Source organism: Opisthocomus hoazin, chromosome 2 (assembly GCF_030867145.1).
Source record: "Opisthocomus hoazin isolate bOpiHoa1 chromosome 2, bOpiHoa1.hap1, whole genome shotgun sequence".
NCBI lineage: Eukaryota > Metazoa > Chordata > Aves > Opisthocomiformes > Opisthocomidae > Opisthocomus > Opisthocomus hoazin.
The window spans coordinates 131,772,926-131,788,228 of NC_134415.1; the positions used below are offsets into that span (position 1 = coordinate 131,772,926).

At 67.2% G+C, this 15,303-nt stretch overlaps 1 protein-coding gene across 1 annotated transcript; it reads right to left on the reverse strand.

Annotated features, from left to right (window-relative positions):
* Positions 1-360: 360 nt before the first annotated feature.
* GAREM2 (GRB2 associated regulator of MAPK1 subtype 2) lies at positions 361-13,952 on the reverse strand. Its single transcript, XM_075411434.1, has 6 exons — positions 13,789-13,952; positions 9,187-9,327; positions 7,131-7,261; positions 4,993-6,069; positions 2,472-2,635; positions 361-1,482 (listed from the first exon to the last, which is right to left on the reverse strand). The coding sequence occupies exons 1-6, from the start codon at positions 13,898-13,900 to the stop codon at positions 651-653; spliced, it is 2,457 nt and encodes an 818-aa protein (XP_075267549.1). The 5' UTR covers positions 13,901-13,952; the 3' UTR covers positions 361-650.
* Positions 13,953-15,303: the final 1,351 nt, after the last annotated feature.

The following is a 15,303-nucleotide window of genomic DNA, read 5'->3' on the forward strand; positions in this document are numbered from 1 at the left end:
CACTGCCCCCTCCTGTCAGGGAGCTGCAGAGAGCGATGAGGTCCCCCCTCAGCCTCCTCTTCTCCAGCCTGAGCAGCCCCAGCTCCCTCAGCCGCTCCCCATCAGACTTGTTCTCCAGCCCCCTCCCCAGCCTCGCTGCCCTGCTCTGGACACGCTCCAGCCCCTCCAGGTCCTGCTCAGAGTGAGGGGCCCAGAGCTGAGCCCAGCACCCGAGCTGCGATGCTTCCCGTTGCGTGGAGGACGCGGGTCCCTTCCCACCCGACGGGCAGGGTGTGGAGGGACGGGAGCGACCCCCGGAGCCTCCACCCTGCCAAGAGCCCCTTTCCCCCTCCTCCCCGAGCAAGGGGCTTCTCCGGTGGCTCGTTTTTCTCCCGTACGTTTATTACGCTAATCCACAAGGATTAAGTTAAACCAGTCAGTACAAACCCCAGTATTTTCCAGCCCGTTCGGGCCAAAATTACCGTCCAGTGTTAAATCGGAGAGGGAGAGAGGGCTGGGCGATGGGCAGAGCTGCCGGGGAGGAGGACACCCCAAGGAGACCCCCACGGCCAGTGGGGCAGAGGCACGGCGGCATCGGGGTGCCCGGGATCGGGGAGAGAGCCCCGAGCCGTGGCGCGGGTGGTCCCGGGGGGGGGTTCCCCACCGCGTGGTTAGATCTTGGGGCGCCAGCCCTTGATGAACTGCATGATCTTCTTCACCTGGAGCTTGGTGAGGTGGAAGTCATCGGCCAGGATCTCCTCGCTGAGCTGGACGAAGATGCTGCCGTCGATGCGCTCGCGGGCGAAGAAGCTGACGACGTCCTCGGAGAGGCCGATGAAGCGCAGGCACTTGGAGACCTCCTCCAGCGAGAGGGCCGAGAGGTCGGCGGGGGGCAACCAGGGCGAGCCGTCCCCGCTGGGTCGGGGGGCGGCCGGCGGGGTCCCCCCGTCGCCCCGTCCCGCCGGTGGCACCTCGATGACGCCCTGCGCCAGGAAGACGCGGGTGACGCCGCCTTCGGCCCCACGCAGGACGGCGGGCGAGAGCGGGGCCGCCCCACGGATGACGATGCTGTCCCCGTCGAAGCCCTTGGGTGGGCGAGGCGGGGGCTGCAGCTCCTCGGCGGGGGCGAAGGGCTCCGGCGAGGAAGAGGAGGAGGACGGGGCGGCCGGGGCCGAAGGCGGCTTGGGCCACTCCGAGCTCTCCGGGCCGGCGAAGGGGTTGAGCGCCCCGAAAGGGGCGAAGCGTTTTTGGGGGTGCGGGGGCTTGAGGCGGGGGCAGCTGCGGTAGGGCTTGGTGGGGGGCTCGGTCCCCGGCGGCGAGCAGCCGCTCCCCGCCTCGGCGTACGCCCAGGGGTCCGACCAGGAGGTGGGCACGGGCTGGGTGGCGGGGGGCAGCGGGCGCCCGGGGGGCTCCCCGGCTTTGCAGTCGCCCCACGTGCAGGGGTAGCAGTACAGGGAGTAGGCGTCGGGCGAGGGCGAGCCGCTGCCGCTCCGCGGGACCGACCTGACGGACGAAGGGGATCATCATCATCATCGCCACCACCTCGGGCCTGTGGTCCCCTTATCCCACCCCGGGGTGCCAACCCATCACCCCGTCCCACCCCAGGGTGTCAACCCGTCCCCCTGCCACCCCGTCCCACCCCGGGGAGCCAACCCATCACCCTGTCCCACCCCAGGGTGCCAACCCGCCACCCCATCCCACCCAGGGGTGCCAACCCATCACCTCGTCCCCCCATCCCACCCCGGGGTGCCAACCTGCCACCCTGTCCCCCCATCCCATCCCAGAGTGCCAACCCGCCACCCTGTCCCCCCGTCCTACCCTGGGGTGCCAACCCACCACCCCATCCCACCCAGGGGTGCCAACCCACCACCCTGGTTCCCCCGTCCCACCTCACGGTGCCAACCTGCCACCCCGTCCCCCCATCACATCCCGGGGTGCCAACCCACCACCCCATCCCCCCATCCCACCCCGGGGTGCCAACCCATCACCCCGTCCCCCCATCCCACCCCGGGGTGCCAACCTGCCACCCTGTCCCCCCATCCCACCCCGGGGTGCCAACCCACCACCCCGTCCCCCCAACCCACCCCGGGGTGCCAACCCATCACCCCGTCCCCCCATCCCACCCCGAGGTGCCAACCTGCCACCCTGTCCCCCCAACCCACCCTGGGGTGCCAACCCATCACCCTGTCCCACCCCGGGGTGCCAACCCATCACCCCGTCCCCGCATCCCACCCTGGGGTGCCAGCCCGTCCCCTAATCCCACCCTGAGGTGCCAACCCATCACCCCATCCCACCCAGGGGTGCCAACCCATCACCCCGTCTCCCTGTCCCACCCTGGGGTGCCAACCCACCACCCCGTCCCCCCATCCCACCCCGGGGTGCCAACCCATCACCCTGTCCCACCCTGGGGTGCCAACCTGTCCCCCCATCCCACCCCGGGGTGCCAACCCACCACCCCATCCCCACCGCCGCGTCCCACCGGAGCCCCTCACCCATCGTGGAGCCCCGAGGAGTAGTAGGAGAGGCTGGGGCTGGGCGAGGGAGCGGGCGCCGGCCTCGGGCAGCACCGGGGGGCCGGGGGGGTGCAGGGGGCCGAGGGGCGGCTGCCCCGGGGTGGCACGGGGGGTGCGTTCAGCAGCCGGCATTCCTCCTTCACCTGGAAGCAGGGTGAGCGCCGTCAGGTCACCGGGGCCAGGGGATCAGCCCCCCGAGACCCCCCGGCTGCCAGCCCCGTCCGAGCTCTGGGTACCAACAGGGAGCCCCCGCGGAACCAGGCGCCCCATGGTGTAAGGAGCCCCCGAAATTTGGGTACCCTGTGGCGAAGGGGAGCCTGAAAGGTTTGAGTACCCCACGATGCCGGGGAGCCCGAAGGAGCCCCGAGGCTCTGGGTACCCCCATGGTGATGGGGACCCCAAGAGATTTGGGGACCACCATGGTGCTGGGGAGCCCCAAGGATCTGGGTATCCCCATGATGCTGGGGACCCCAAGAGATTTGGGTACCCCCATGGTGATGGGGACCCCAAGAGATTTGGGTACCCCCATGGTGCTGGGGAGTCCTGAGGATCTGGGTACCCCCACGGTGATGGGGACCCCAAGAGATTTGGGTACCCCCATGGTGCTGGGGAGCCCCAAGGATCTGGGTACCCCCACGGTGATGGGGACCCCAAGAGAATTGGGTACCCCCGTGGTGCTGGGGGGCCCCAAGGATCTGGATACCCCCACGGTGCCAGGGAGCCCAAGAGATTTGGGTACCCCCATGGTGCCAGGGAGCCCTGAGGATTTGGGTACCCCATGATGCCAGGGCACCTGGGGAACAGGGGACCCTGTGGAGCCGGGGACCCCAGAGGATTTGGGTGCCCCCACAGTGCCGGGGAGCCCCGAGGATCTGGGTACCCCCATGGTGTTGGGGACCCCAAGAGATTTGGGTACCCCTGTGGTGCTGGGGAGCCCTGAGGACTTGGGTACCCCCATGGTGCCAGGGCACCTGGGGAACAGGGGACCCTGTGGAGCCGGGGAGCCCAGAGGATCTGGGTACCCCCACGGTGTTGGGGACCCCAAGAGATTTGGGTACCCTCATGGTGCCGGGGAGCCCCAAGGATCTGGGTACCTCCACAGTGCCGGGGAGCCCCGAAGATCTGGGTATCTCCATGATGCTGGGGACCCCAAGAGATTTGGGTACCCCCATGGTGATGGGGACCCCAAGAGATTTGGGTACCCCCACAGTGCTGGGGAGTCCTGAGGATCTGGGTACACCCACGGTGCTGGAGACCCAAAGAGATTTGTGTACCCCCCCCCCCCCATGGTGCTGGGGAGCCCCAAGGATCTGGGTACCCCCACTGTGCTGGGGACCCCAAGAGATTTGGGTACCCCCGTGGTGCTGGGAAGCCCTGAGGACTTGGGTACCCCCATGGTGCCAGGGCACCTGGGGAACTGGGGACCCTGTGGAGCCGGGGAGCCCAGAGGATCTGGGTACCCCCACGGTGTTGGGGAGCCCTGAGGATCTGGGTACCCCCATGGTGCAGGGGAGCCCTGAAGATTCAGGTAACCCCATGGTGATGGGGACCCCAAGAGATATGGGTACCGCTGTGGTGCCAGGGAGCCCTGAGGATTTGGGTACCCTCACGGTGATGGGGACCCCAAGAGATTTGGGTATTCCCATGGTGCTGGGGACACCAAGAGATCTGGGTATCCCCATGGTGCCGGGGAGCCCTGAGGATCTGGGTACCCCCACGGTGATGGGGACCCCAAGAGATTCGGGTACCCCCATGGTGCAGAGAGCCCTGGGGAACTGGGGGGACCTCACAGTGTCCCAAGGATTCGGGTACCCCCATGGTGCCTGGGGAACTGGGGACCCCCCCCATGGTGCTGGGGAGCCCCAAGGATCTGGGTACCCCCATGGTGATGGGGACCCCAAGAGATTTGGGTACCCCCACGGTGTTGGGGATCCCCGAGGATCTGGGTACCCCCATGATGCTGGGGACCCCAAGAGATTTGGGTATCCCCATGGTGCAGACAGCCCTGGGGAACTGGGGGGACCTCACAGTGCAAGGGTGTCCCAAGGATTCGGGTACCCCCGTGGTGCCTGGGGAACTGGGGACCCCCCCCATGGTGCTGGGGAGCCCCAAGGATCTGGGTACCCCCATGGTGATGGGGACCCCAAGAGATTTGGGTACCCCCATGGTGCAGAAAGCCCTGGGGAACTGGGAGGGACCTCACAGTGCAAGGGTGTCCCAAGGTTTCGGGTAGCCCCGTGGTGCCTGGGGAACTGGGGACCCTCCATGGTGCCGGGGAGCCCTGGGGAACTGGGGAGCCTGGGAACCCAGAGGATTTGGGTGACCAAACGGAGCTGGGGAGGGACCCCAGAGCCGGGGGGTCCCAGCCCAGAGCCCCACTGCACCGGGGGGGTCCGGCTGGCCACGCTCCCCGCCTGGCTACCCCGCTGCATCACCCCCAGCCAGGACAGGACCCCCGGGGGTCGTTCCCCATCTTGGGGGACACAACGGTGGCTCTTACCGCTTCCGACTTGGGTGGTACGGGGGGCGGCGTGTCCCCGCGGGGCTCGTCCCCGGGGCGATGCGGGGAGCCCAACGGGGTGCCGACCCCCAAGGAGCCGAGGTCCTGCCGGCCGCTGCCCCCCTCGCAGCAGCCCTCTGGGCCGGGGTTGCTCCACAGCTCCTCGTAGGGGATCTCCAGCGGCTCCTGAGTCCTGAACTCGGGCTCGGCCCAGTCGGGCGTCACGTACTCCCGGTCGGCGTCGGGGAAATCGAGCGGCGGCGGGCGGTGGGCGACGGCGCGGCAGCGGGCGGTGGGCTCGCGGGGTCCGGCCGTGCCGCAGGCGCAGATGGCCAAGCGTTGGAGGGGTCGGCTGAGCTCGTCGCGGGCGGGCAGGCAGAGCCGGAGGCGTCGAGGGCTGCCCAAGTCCTCCGAAAAGTCCGGCTTGGCTTCCCGCACCGCCCGCGAGTACTCGTCGGGGTCGAAGCGGTCGCGGCAGAAGGCAGCGCTGTCCCGCAGCAGCTTCTCCAGCTGGGGGTCCCCGGCGAGGAGCCCCTCGGGCAGCTGGAAGCGGGGCACGTCGGTCAGCAGGAGGAAGTGGAAGGGGACCAGCCGGTCGCGGCGGAGGATGCAGCACAACACCACCGTCTTGGAGATGATGCCCACCAGCTTGTAGCAGTGGCCCTCGCGGATGGCGTGGAGGTCGTAGGGGTTGCGGGCCGGGCGGGTGGGCACGGCCACGTTGACGGGCAGCCGCACCTTCTCGATGATGCTGCGGACGGTGTGCTCGCCCTCCTGCAGCCGCAGCTCGAGGGGGCTGCGGGTGCTGAAGCGGCCCTTGCACTGGAAGGGCAGGCTGAGGCTCTCGTTGGTGCGGTGGTTCATGCAGATCAGGCATGGCATCTTGCCCTTCACCTGCCGGGCCCCCGGCGCCGGCGCCGCCTTGCCCAGCTTCCGCAGGATGGTGTTGAAGCGCGACTTCTCCTTCACCGTCTTGGCGCAGAGGATCTCCGCCTGGCCCATCAGCGTCAGCTCGTCCCCCGCGTGCAGCGTGAAGTTGTAGACCTCGCTGTCTTCGCTGAACTCCCCCGACACCACCTGCCCCGGGACAGCCCCACTGTGGGACCCTGGCATCATCCCTTGATGGCCCACCACCATCCTGTTATGTGCCACCACCCCCCCTCTGCTATCCCGCTGCTTTCCTGATGTCCCACCACCACACCCTGATGCCCACTGCTATCCCTGATGTCCCGTGACCTGCCCCTGATGTCCCACCACCACCTCCTGGTGTCCCACCACCAACTCTTGATGTTCCACCGCCATCCCCTGATGTCCCACCACCGTCTCCTGGTGTCCCACCATCAATTCTTGATGTTCCACCAACTCTTGATGTCCCACCACCATCCTCTGCTGTCCCACTGTCTTCTGATGTCCCACCACCATCCCCTGATGTCCCACCACTGTCTCCTGGTGTCCCACCACCAATTCTTGATGTTCCACCAACTCTTGATGTCCCACCACCATCCTCTGCTGTCCCACTGTCTTCTGATGTCCCACCACCATCCCCTGATGTCCCACCACCGTCTCCTGGTGTCCCACCACCAATTCTTGATGTCCCACCACCATCCTCTGCTGTCCCACTGTCTTCTTCTGATGTCCTACCACCATCTCCTGGTGTCCCACCACCAACTCTTGATGTTCCATCACCAACTCTTGATGTCCCACCACCATCCCCTGCTGTCCCACTGTCCTCTTCTGGTGTTGTGTGTCCCCCCCACCCCGATTCTCACCACCATACCCTGATGTCCCACCACTACCCCCATTGTCCTACCATCTACCCCTGATGTCTCACCACCAACTTATGATGTCCCACCACCACCCCCTGATTCCCACCACCATACCCTGAGGTTCCACCACTACCCTCATTGTCCTACCACCTACCCCTGATATCTTACCACCAATGCTTCATTGATGTCCCACCGCATCCCTTGCTGGCCTACTGTCCTCTCCTGATGTCTCAGCACTGACCCCTGATGTCCCACCACCACACCCCAGTTCCCACTATCTTCAAAGTTCCACCACCAACCCCTGCTGCCTCACCACCACTCCCTGACATTCACCTGCTGTCCCCCAACTGTCCCCTCTGTCCCCATACCAACCTTCACGCTGAAGGTGATGGCCTCCATGACGAAGACGCGGTCTGGGAAGATGCTGGCCACCTCCTCCACGCTGTTGAAGTACTGCACGGGCTCACGGATGTCCCGGTCCTGGTCCAGCAGCTTGAACTTCCCTGCGTGGGACAGCCAGGCAATGAGAGGAGGCCATCTCCAGGGCCTGGCCCCAGGGACCTGCTGTCACCCACCTCAGGGCCAACACAGCCCTTTGTGGGGGGCAAGGCTGGCCTGGGGTCCCCGTCACCTTTTGGGGGGCCACCTCTGTGGGCAGAGGGGTTCACCCAATGTGTCCAAGCGGACACCAGAGCACCCCCCCATACCTGCACCCCAGCATCAAGGGGGGCTTTTGGGTTGGGCCAAGCACAGAACCCCAGGCACGTGGGGTGCCCCGGCCCCCCCCCCCCAGAGCTGCAGGGACCACCCCTGCGTGGAGGAACCAGCCTGGAGCAGCCAACATTGCAGGGGACCCCCATTGCTCCCCCAAAACCCATCCCCGTGAGCCCCTCTCCGCCCCACATCTCGAGCAGGAGAAGCTGCCGGGGAGGGGACCCGGGGAGGGGACCCGGGGAGGGGACCCGGGGGGCTCAGCAGCAGCGGAGGCGAAGGCAGGGGGAGGGAGGGCTGCGGCCGGCAGCGAAACCGTCGCCATTGGCATCGCTCGGCGGCGGGGGACAGACCTGAGGGGAATATTAATTCCCCCCTCTCGCCGCGCCGGGCAGGGTCCCGGCCGAGGTCACGGCGCTGGGGGACGCGGGAGCTGGAGCCGCGGTGCCCGAGCTGGGGACAACCCCACACGCCTGGGCACGGCCGAGCCCCCCGAGCCGGTTAACACACCACGGGGCCCTCGCCTCCTCGAGCCACCCCGGGGATGGGTGATTAACCCCTCCCCCGCTCCGTCTCCCATTATTTATTCATTAGCAGGACTCATTACCGACATGGCGAGCACTTAGAGTGGTCATTAAGGCTCCGGCTACTGCGGCCGTCGGCATCTCGGAGCCTTCGTCTGCAGCGCCAGCCCCATCCCATCCTCGTCCCTGTCCCTGTCCCCATCCCATCCCGTCCCCATCACCATCCCCATCCCACCCCATCCCATCCCATCCCCATCCCCATCCCATCCCCATCCCTATCCCTGTCCCCATCCCCATCCCCATCCCCATCGCATCCCTATCCCTGTCCCCATCCCACCCCCGTCCCTGTCCTCATCCCCATCCCATCCCCATCCCCATCCCTGTCCCCATCCCTATCCCTGTCCCCATCCCCGTCCCATCCATGTCCCTGTCCCATCTCCACCCCATGCCACCACTCTCCAATCACCATCCTCATCCCCATCCAGTCCTCATCGCTGTCCCCGTCTCCATCCCATCCTTGTCCCCATCCCCACCCCATCCTTTTCCCCATCCCCTTCCCATCCCTTCCCCACTCCTGTCCCTATCCTTGTCCCATCCTCAGCCTCATCCCCATCCCATCCCTATCCCTGTCCCCATCCCATCCCTTCCCCACTCCTGTCCCTGTCTCTGTCCCATCCCCATCCCATCCCATCCCATCCCCATCACCATCCCCATCCCACCCCATCCCATCCCATCCCTATCCCTGTCCCCATCCCCATCCCAGCCCCAGTCCATCCCACCCCACCCTCATCACTGGCCTTGTTCCCATCCTGTCCTGTCCCGTCCCATCCCATCCCCATCCCCGTCCCTATCCCTGTCACCATCCCGTCCCATCCCATCCCATCCCATCCCATCCCATCCCATCCCCGCCTGTATCCCTGTCCCTATCCCACCATCCCCATCCTCATCACAGGCCTTGTTCCCATCCCATCCCATCCCATCCCATCCCATCCCATCCCATCCCATCCCATCCCTGTCACTGTCCCCATCCCATCCCCTCCTGTATCCCTGTCCCTGTCCCTATCCCACTCCCCATCCCTCCCAGCCCCAGCTTCGGGCTGGGCACGTTCACGGTGGGACACGCAGCCCCCGAACCAGCGCAGCCCCTCCCCCTGCCTGGGCCGTACTGGAGCAGCCCCAGCCCGGCCGCCCACCTGGGTACTGGAGGGGGATGTCGATCTTGGGGCCGACGACGTAGTGGCCTTCCTCCAGGCTGTGCGCCGTCACCGTCGTCCACTGCCGGCAGGAGTGGAGCAGCAGCACGTCCTGGGCGCTGACCCCCTCCACGCGCTCGCCTGCCGGGGGACCCCCTGTCACCAGCCCCGCCACCCCCGCCCCGCGGCGCCCGGCCGGAGACGGACAGGCGGACGGACAGAGAGCCGGACAGAGAGCCAGACAGGTGGACGGACTGATGGCCGGACAGACAGCTGGACACGCAGACAGTCAGCCGGACAGACAGCTGGACACGCAGCCGGACAGGTGGATGGACGGACAGCTGGACACGTGGATGGACAGGCAGACTGACACACGGACGGACAGGCGGATGGAGAGACAGCCCGACAAGACAGCCGGACAGGCAGCCAGACAGGTGGACGGACAGATGGCCAGACAGACAGCCGGACAGACGGCCGGAAAAGCGGACAGACAGACAGCTGGATAGGCGGATGGAGAGATGGCCGGACAGACGGCCGGACAGATAGCTGGAAAGGTGGATGGACAGACAGCCAGACAGGCAGATGGACAGACAGCTGGACAGACTGACGGACAGATGGCCGGACAGACGGACGGACAGGTGGACGGACAGACAGACAGACAGGCAGATGGACAGACAGCCAGACAGACGGACGGACAGGCAGCCGGACAGATGGACAGACAGATAGTCGGAAAGGTGAACAGACAGATAGCCGGAAAGGTGGACGGACAGCCAGACAGGCAGATGGACAGACAGCTGGACAGATGGACGGACAGGTGGATGGACAGACAGCCAGACAGACGGACGGACAGGCAGCCGGACAGGCGGACGGACAGACGGACGGACAGACGGGCGGGCAGACGGACAGACGGGCGGACAGGCGGACGGACAGACGGACGGACAGGCGGATGGAGAGACAGCCCGACAAGACAGCTGGACAGGCAGCCAGACAGGTGGACGGACAGATGGCCGGACAGACGGACGGAAAAGCGGACGGACAGACAGCTGGACAGGCGGATGGAGAGATGGCCGGACAGACGGCCGGACAGATAGCCGGAAAGGTGGACGGACAGACAGCCAGACAGGCAGATGGACAGACAGCTGGACAGACGGACAGACAGGTGGACGGACAGATAGTCGGAAAGGTGGATGGACAGACAGCCAGACAGGCAGATGGACAGACGGACGGACAGGTGGATGGACAGACAGCCAGACAGATGGACGGACAGGCAGCCGGACAGATGGACGGACAGATAGTCGGAAAGGTGGACGGACAGACAGCCAGACAGGCAGATGGACAGACAGCTGGACAGACGGACGGACAGGTGGACGGACAGACAGCCAGACAGACGGACGGACAGACAGCTGGACAGGCAGCCGGACAGGCGGACGGACAGATGGATGGACAGGCGGACAGACAGGCGGACGGAGGGAGGGCTGAGCAGGTGCCCGCTGCCAAGAGCCGCCAGTTGCCCGGGAAACGGCTGCTTTGTCCCCCCTGAAAAGCCGCAGCCACCGCAAACAAGGGGCTGATTGAGACCGGGGGCCCCCACGGCCGCTGCACCCCGAGAGCCGGAGGGGACCCATCCTGCTCCGGAGGGGACGGATTCTGCTCCGGAGGGGACCCATCCTGCTCCGGAGGGGACGGATTCTGCTCCGGAGGGGACGGATCCTGCTCCGGAGGGGACCCATTCTTCTCCAGTGGGGATGGATCCTGCTCCAGAGGGGACGGATCCTGCTCCACAAGGGATGGATCCTGCTCAGGAGTTCATGGATCTTGCTCTGGAGGGGATGGATCCTGCTCCAGAGGGAGCATCCAGCTCCAGAGGGGATGGATCCTGCTCCGGAAGGGGCACAGCCTGCTCCAGAAGGGATGGATCCTGCTCTGGAGAGGACAGATCCTGCTCCGGAGGGTGGACCCTGTTCTGGAGGGAATGGATCCTGCTCCAGAGGGGTTGGATCCTGCTCCAGAGGGGACCCATCCTGCTCCGGTGGGGACGGATCCTGCCCTGGAGGGGACGGATTCTGCTCTGGAGGGGACGGATTCTGCTCTGGAGGGGACGGATCCTGCTCCAGAAGGGATGGATCCTGCTCCGGAGGGGATGCACCCTGGTCCAGAGGGGATGGATCCTGGTCTGGAAGGGACGGATCCTGCTCCGGAGGGGACAGATCCTGCTCCAGTGGGGATGGATCCTGCTCCAGAGGGGACGGATCCTGCTCCAGTGGGGATGGGTCCTGATCCGGAGTGGATGGATCCTGGTCTGGAAGGGACGGATCCTGCTCCAGAGGGGATGGATCCTGCTCCAGAGGGGATGGATCCTGGTCCAGTGGGGATGGATCCTGCTCTGGAGGGGACGGATCCTGCTCCAGTGGGGATGGATCCTGCTCCAGAGGGGATGGATCCTGCTCCGGAGGGGATGGATCCTGGTCTGGAAGGGACGGATCCTGCTCCAGAGGGGACGGATCCTGCTCCAGTGGGGATGGATCCTGCTCCGGAGGGGATGGATCCTGGTCTGGAAGGGACGGATCCTGCTCTGGGGGGGACGGATCCTGGTCCGGAGGGGATGGATCCTGCTCCGGAGAGGAGCACCCCCCGCACAGCCGCTCTGGGGTGCTTGGTGCCTGTGCACCCCGCACCCCCTGCTCCCCACCCCCCCAGCCTGTGCGCGGGGGGGGCTCAGCCAGGCCCCCACCCCCCCCAGCCCCCCCAGCCAGGCCGTGCCCCGGGGAGGGGGGGGGGGGGCAGGGGGGCTCCGAGCCCCCAGCTCCAGCCTGTCACCCTGCCCACGCTCCCACCCACGGGTGCTGGCCCAGGGTGAGAGCCAGCCCCAGGCCCCCACGCGAGAAGACCCCTCACAAACGGCACCAGCCTTCCTCCCTCCTCCTCCTCCTCACCTCTCCAGCCTTCATCCCTCCTCACCTCTCAAGCCTTCCTCCCTCCCTCCTCGCCATCACTCCAGCCTCCCTCCCTTCTTCTGGTCCCTCTAGTCTTCCTCCTTCTTCCTCCTCATCCTTCCAGCCTTCCTCCCTCTCCTCCTCCTCACCCCTCCAGCCTTCCTCTCTCCTCCTCCTCACCCCTCCAGCCCTCCTCTCTCACTTCTCCTCCTCACCCATCCAGATCTCCTTCCTCCTCCTCCTCACCTCTCCAGTCTTCCTCTCTCCCTCTTCCTCATGTCCCCAGCCTTCATCCCTCCTCCTCACCTCTCTAGCCTTCCTCATCCTCATCCCTCCAGCCTTCCTCTCTCCTCTTCCCCATCCATCTAGCCTCCCTCTAACTTTTCTCCCTCCTCTCCCTCCCTCCAGCCTTCCTCCCTCCTCCTCCTCACCTCTCCAGCCTTTCTCTTTCTCCTCATCCCTCCACCCCTCCCCCCCCCAGCCTTCCTCCCTCCCTCCTCCTCCTCACCTCTCCAGCCTTCCTCCCTCCCTCCTCCCCATCACCGCAGCCTCCCTCCCTCCTCCTCCTCACCCCTCCAGCATTCCTCCCTTTCTCCCTCCTCCCCATCACTTCAGTCTTCCTCCTCCTCCTCACTCTTAAACCTTCCTCCCTCCCTCCTCTCCACCACTCTGGCCTTCCTCCCTCCTCCTCCTCGCCCCTCCAGCCTTCCTCCCTTCCTCCTCCTCTTCATCCCTGCAGCTTTCTTCCCTCCTTCCTCCTCGTCCCTCCAGCCTTCCTCCTTCCCTCCTTCCCATCACCCCAGCCTCCCTCCCTCCTCCTCACTCTCAAGCCTTCCTCCCTCCCTCCTCCCCATCACCCGAGCCTCCCTCCCTCCCTCCTCCTCGTCCTTCCAGCCTCCCTCCCTCCTCCTCCTCGCCCCTCCAGCCTTCCTCCCTCCCTCCTCCCCATCACTCCAGCCTCCCAGCCTCCTCCTCCAGCCTTCCTCCATTCCTCCTCCTCTTCGTCCCTGCAGCTTTCTTCCCTCCCTCCTCCTCCTCGTCCCTCCAGCCTTCCTCCCTTTCCCCTCCCCATCACTCCATCCCTCCAGCCTTCCTCCCTCCCTCCTCCCCATCGCCCCAGCCTCCCTCCCTCCTCCTCCTCGCCCCTCCAGCCTTCCTCCCTCCCTCCCTCCTCCCCATCACGCCAGCCTCTCTACTTCTCATCCCTCCAGCCTTCCTCCCTCCCTCCTCCTCCTCGCCCCTCCAGCCTTCCTCCTTCCCTCCTCCCCATCACGCCAGCCTCTCTACTTCTCCTCGCCCCTCCAGCCTTCCTCCCTCCCTCCTCCCCATCGCCCCAGCCTCCCTCCCTCCTCCTCCTCGCCCCTCCAGCCTTCCTCCCTCCCTCCCTCCTCCCCATCACGCCAGCCTCTCTACTTCTCCTCGCCCCTCCAGCCTTCCTCCCTCCCTCCTCCCCATCGCCCCAGCCTCCCTCCCTCCTCCTCCTCGCCCCTCCAGCCTTCCTCCCTCCCTCCCTCCTCCCCATCACGCCAGCCTCTCTACTTCTCCTCGCCCCTCCAGCCTTCCTCCCTCCCTCCTCCCCATCGCCCCAGCCTCCCTCCCTCCTCCTCCTCGCCCCTCCAGCCTTCCTCCCTCCCTCCTCCTCCTCGCCCCCGGCCCCGCCGCCGCTCACCCTGCCCCAGGCAGACGAGGGTGGGCAGCCGGACCTGGCTGACGATGGCGTCGAGGGGCAGCGGCGCGGGGCTCCAGCGGAGCCGGGCCAGCCCCGCCGCCAGCTTCTCCATCGCATCGCGGCTCAGCCCGGCCCCGGGGGGGGGGGACGGGGACGGGGGGGGCCGGCCGGGCTCCGGGGCCGCCGCCGGGCCGGGGCAGCGGCGGGGCCGGGGGCGGGCGGGGGGCGGCTCCCGGCTGCCCCATCCCCGCCGCCCCCCGCCCGCCCCCGGCCCCTCCTGCCCGCCCGCCCCGACGGGCGGGACCCCCCCCTTAACCCCCCCCCCCACCGGAGCCGGGGACGGGGGGAGGCGGCGGGCGGGGACCCCCCCCCTTGGCCGGGCATCCCCCGGCGGGGACCCCCCGAGGCGGGGGCAGCGGGCGGGGGTGACCCGGGGGCTACCGGCGGGGACCGGGGGGTACCGGGGGGCTCAGCCCCAGGCTCTGATCCCTCGGGGGTGTCGGGGGGGGTCAGCTCGGGCGCCCCGGGTCCCACCACCACCCCCGTAACCCTCCCTCCCCCATCCCAATCGGGGGGGGGGGGGGAGCTGCGGGGGCACAGGCGGAGGAGCCCGAAGCTGCCCCGTGCCCCAATCTCAGGCGGACCCCCCCCCCACCCCCCCCGGCAGGGATGGCAGCGAGTGGGGACCCCCGGCATGGGCATCACAGCGAGCGGGGACCCCGCAGCCTGGGGGCTCACAGCCTGGGGGGGGCTAGGGTGGGGGGTCCCCGCACCCCTCCCGGCCCTGGCTCCGTCACCCGGCTGTGCCCCCCCCCGGCGGGGCTGCTGCCCGAGCCCCCTCCTCCCGGGCCTGACTCGGCGCAGGGCTGGGGTCCTGGTGCGGGGCTGGGGTCCTGGTGCGGGTGAGCAGGGGGGGACCCAAAGGTGCCAGCGGAGCAGCAGCGGGGTCCTCTGGGACGGGGCCCAGATGGGTTGGGACACAGAGAAAACCTGCCAGGACAAGGAGGGACAGGGCAGGAGCAGGGATGGGGATGGAGCAGGGATGGGGATGGAGAAGGGAGAAGGAAGAAGCAGGGATGGGGATGGAGAAGGGAGAAGGAAGGAGCGGGGATGGGGATGGAGCAGGGATGGGGTTGGAGAAGAGATGAGGAAGGAGCAGGGATGGGGATGGAGCAGGGATGGGGATGGAGAAGGGAGAAGGAAGGAGCAGCGATGGGGATGGAAAAGGGATGAGGAAGGAGCAAGGATGGGGTTGGAAAAGGGATGAGGAAGGAGCAGGGACAGGGAAGGAGCAGAGATGGGGATGGAGCAAGGCGGGAATGCAGCAGGGAGAAGGAAGGAACAGGCATGGGGATGGAACAGGGACAAGGAAGGAGCAGGGATGGGGCTGGAGCAGGGATAGGGATGGAGCAGGGATGGGGATGGAGCAAGATGGGAACGGAGCAGGGAGAAGGAAGGAGCAGGGATGGGGGTGGAGAAGGGAGAAGGAAGGAGCGGGGATGGGGATGGAGCAGG

What these genes read in the sequence shown, in the direction of transcription:
- GAREM2 (XM_075411434.1), bottom strand. Translation starts at nt 13,900, where the DNA reads ATGGAGAAGCTGGCGGCGGGGCTGGCCCGGCTCCGCTGGAGCCCCGCG. An exon ending in TACCACCCAAGTCGGAAGCG is followed by an intron (nt 2,636 to 4,992) that starts GTAAGAGCCACC and finishes CCCTGCTTCCAG; the next exon opens with GTGAAGGAGGAATGCCGGCT. An exon ending in TCCTCGGGGCTCCACGATGG is followed by an intron (nt 1,483 to 2,471) that starts GTGAGGGGCTCC and finishes TTCGTCCGTCAG; the next exon opens with GTCGGTCCCGCGGAGCGGCA.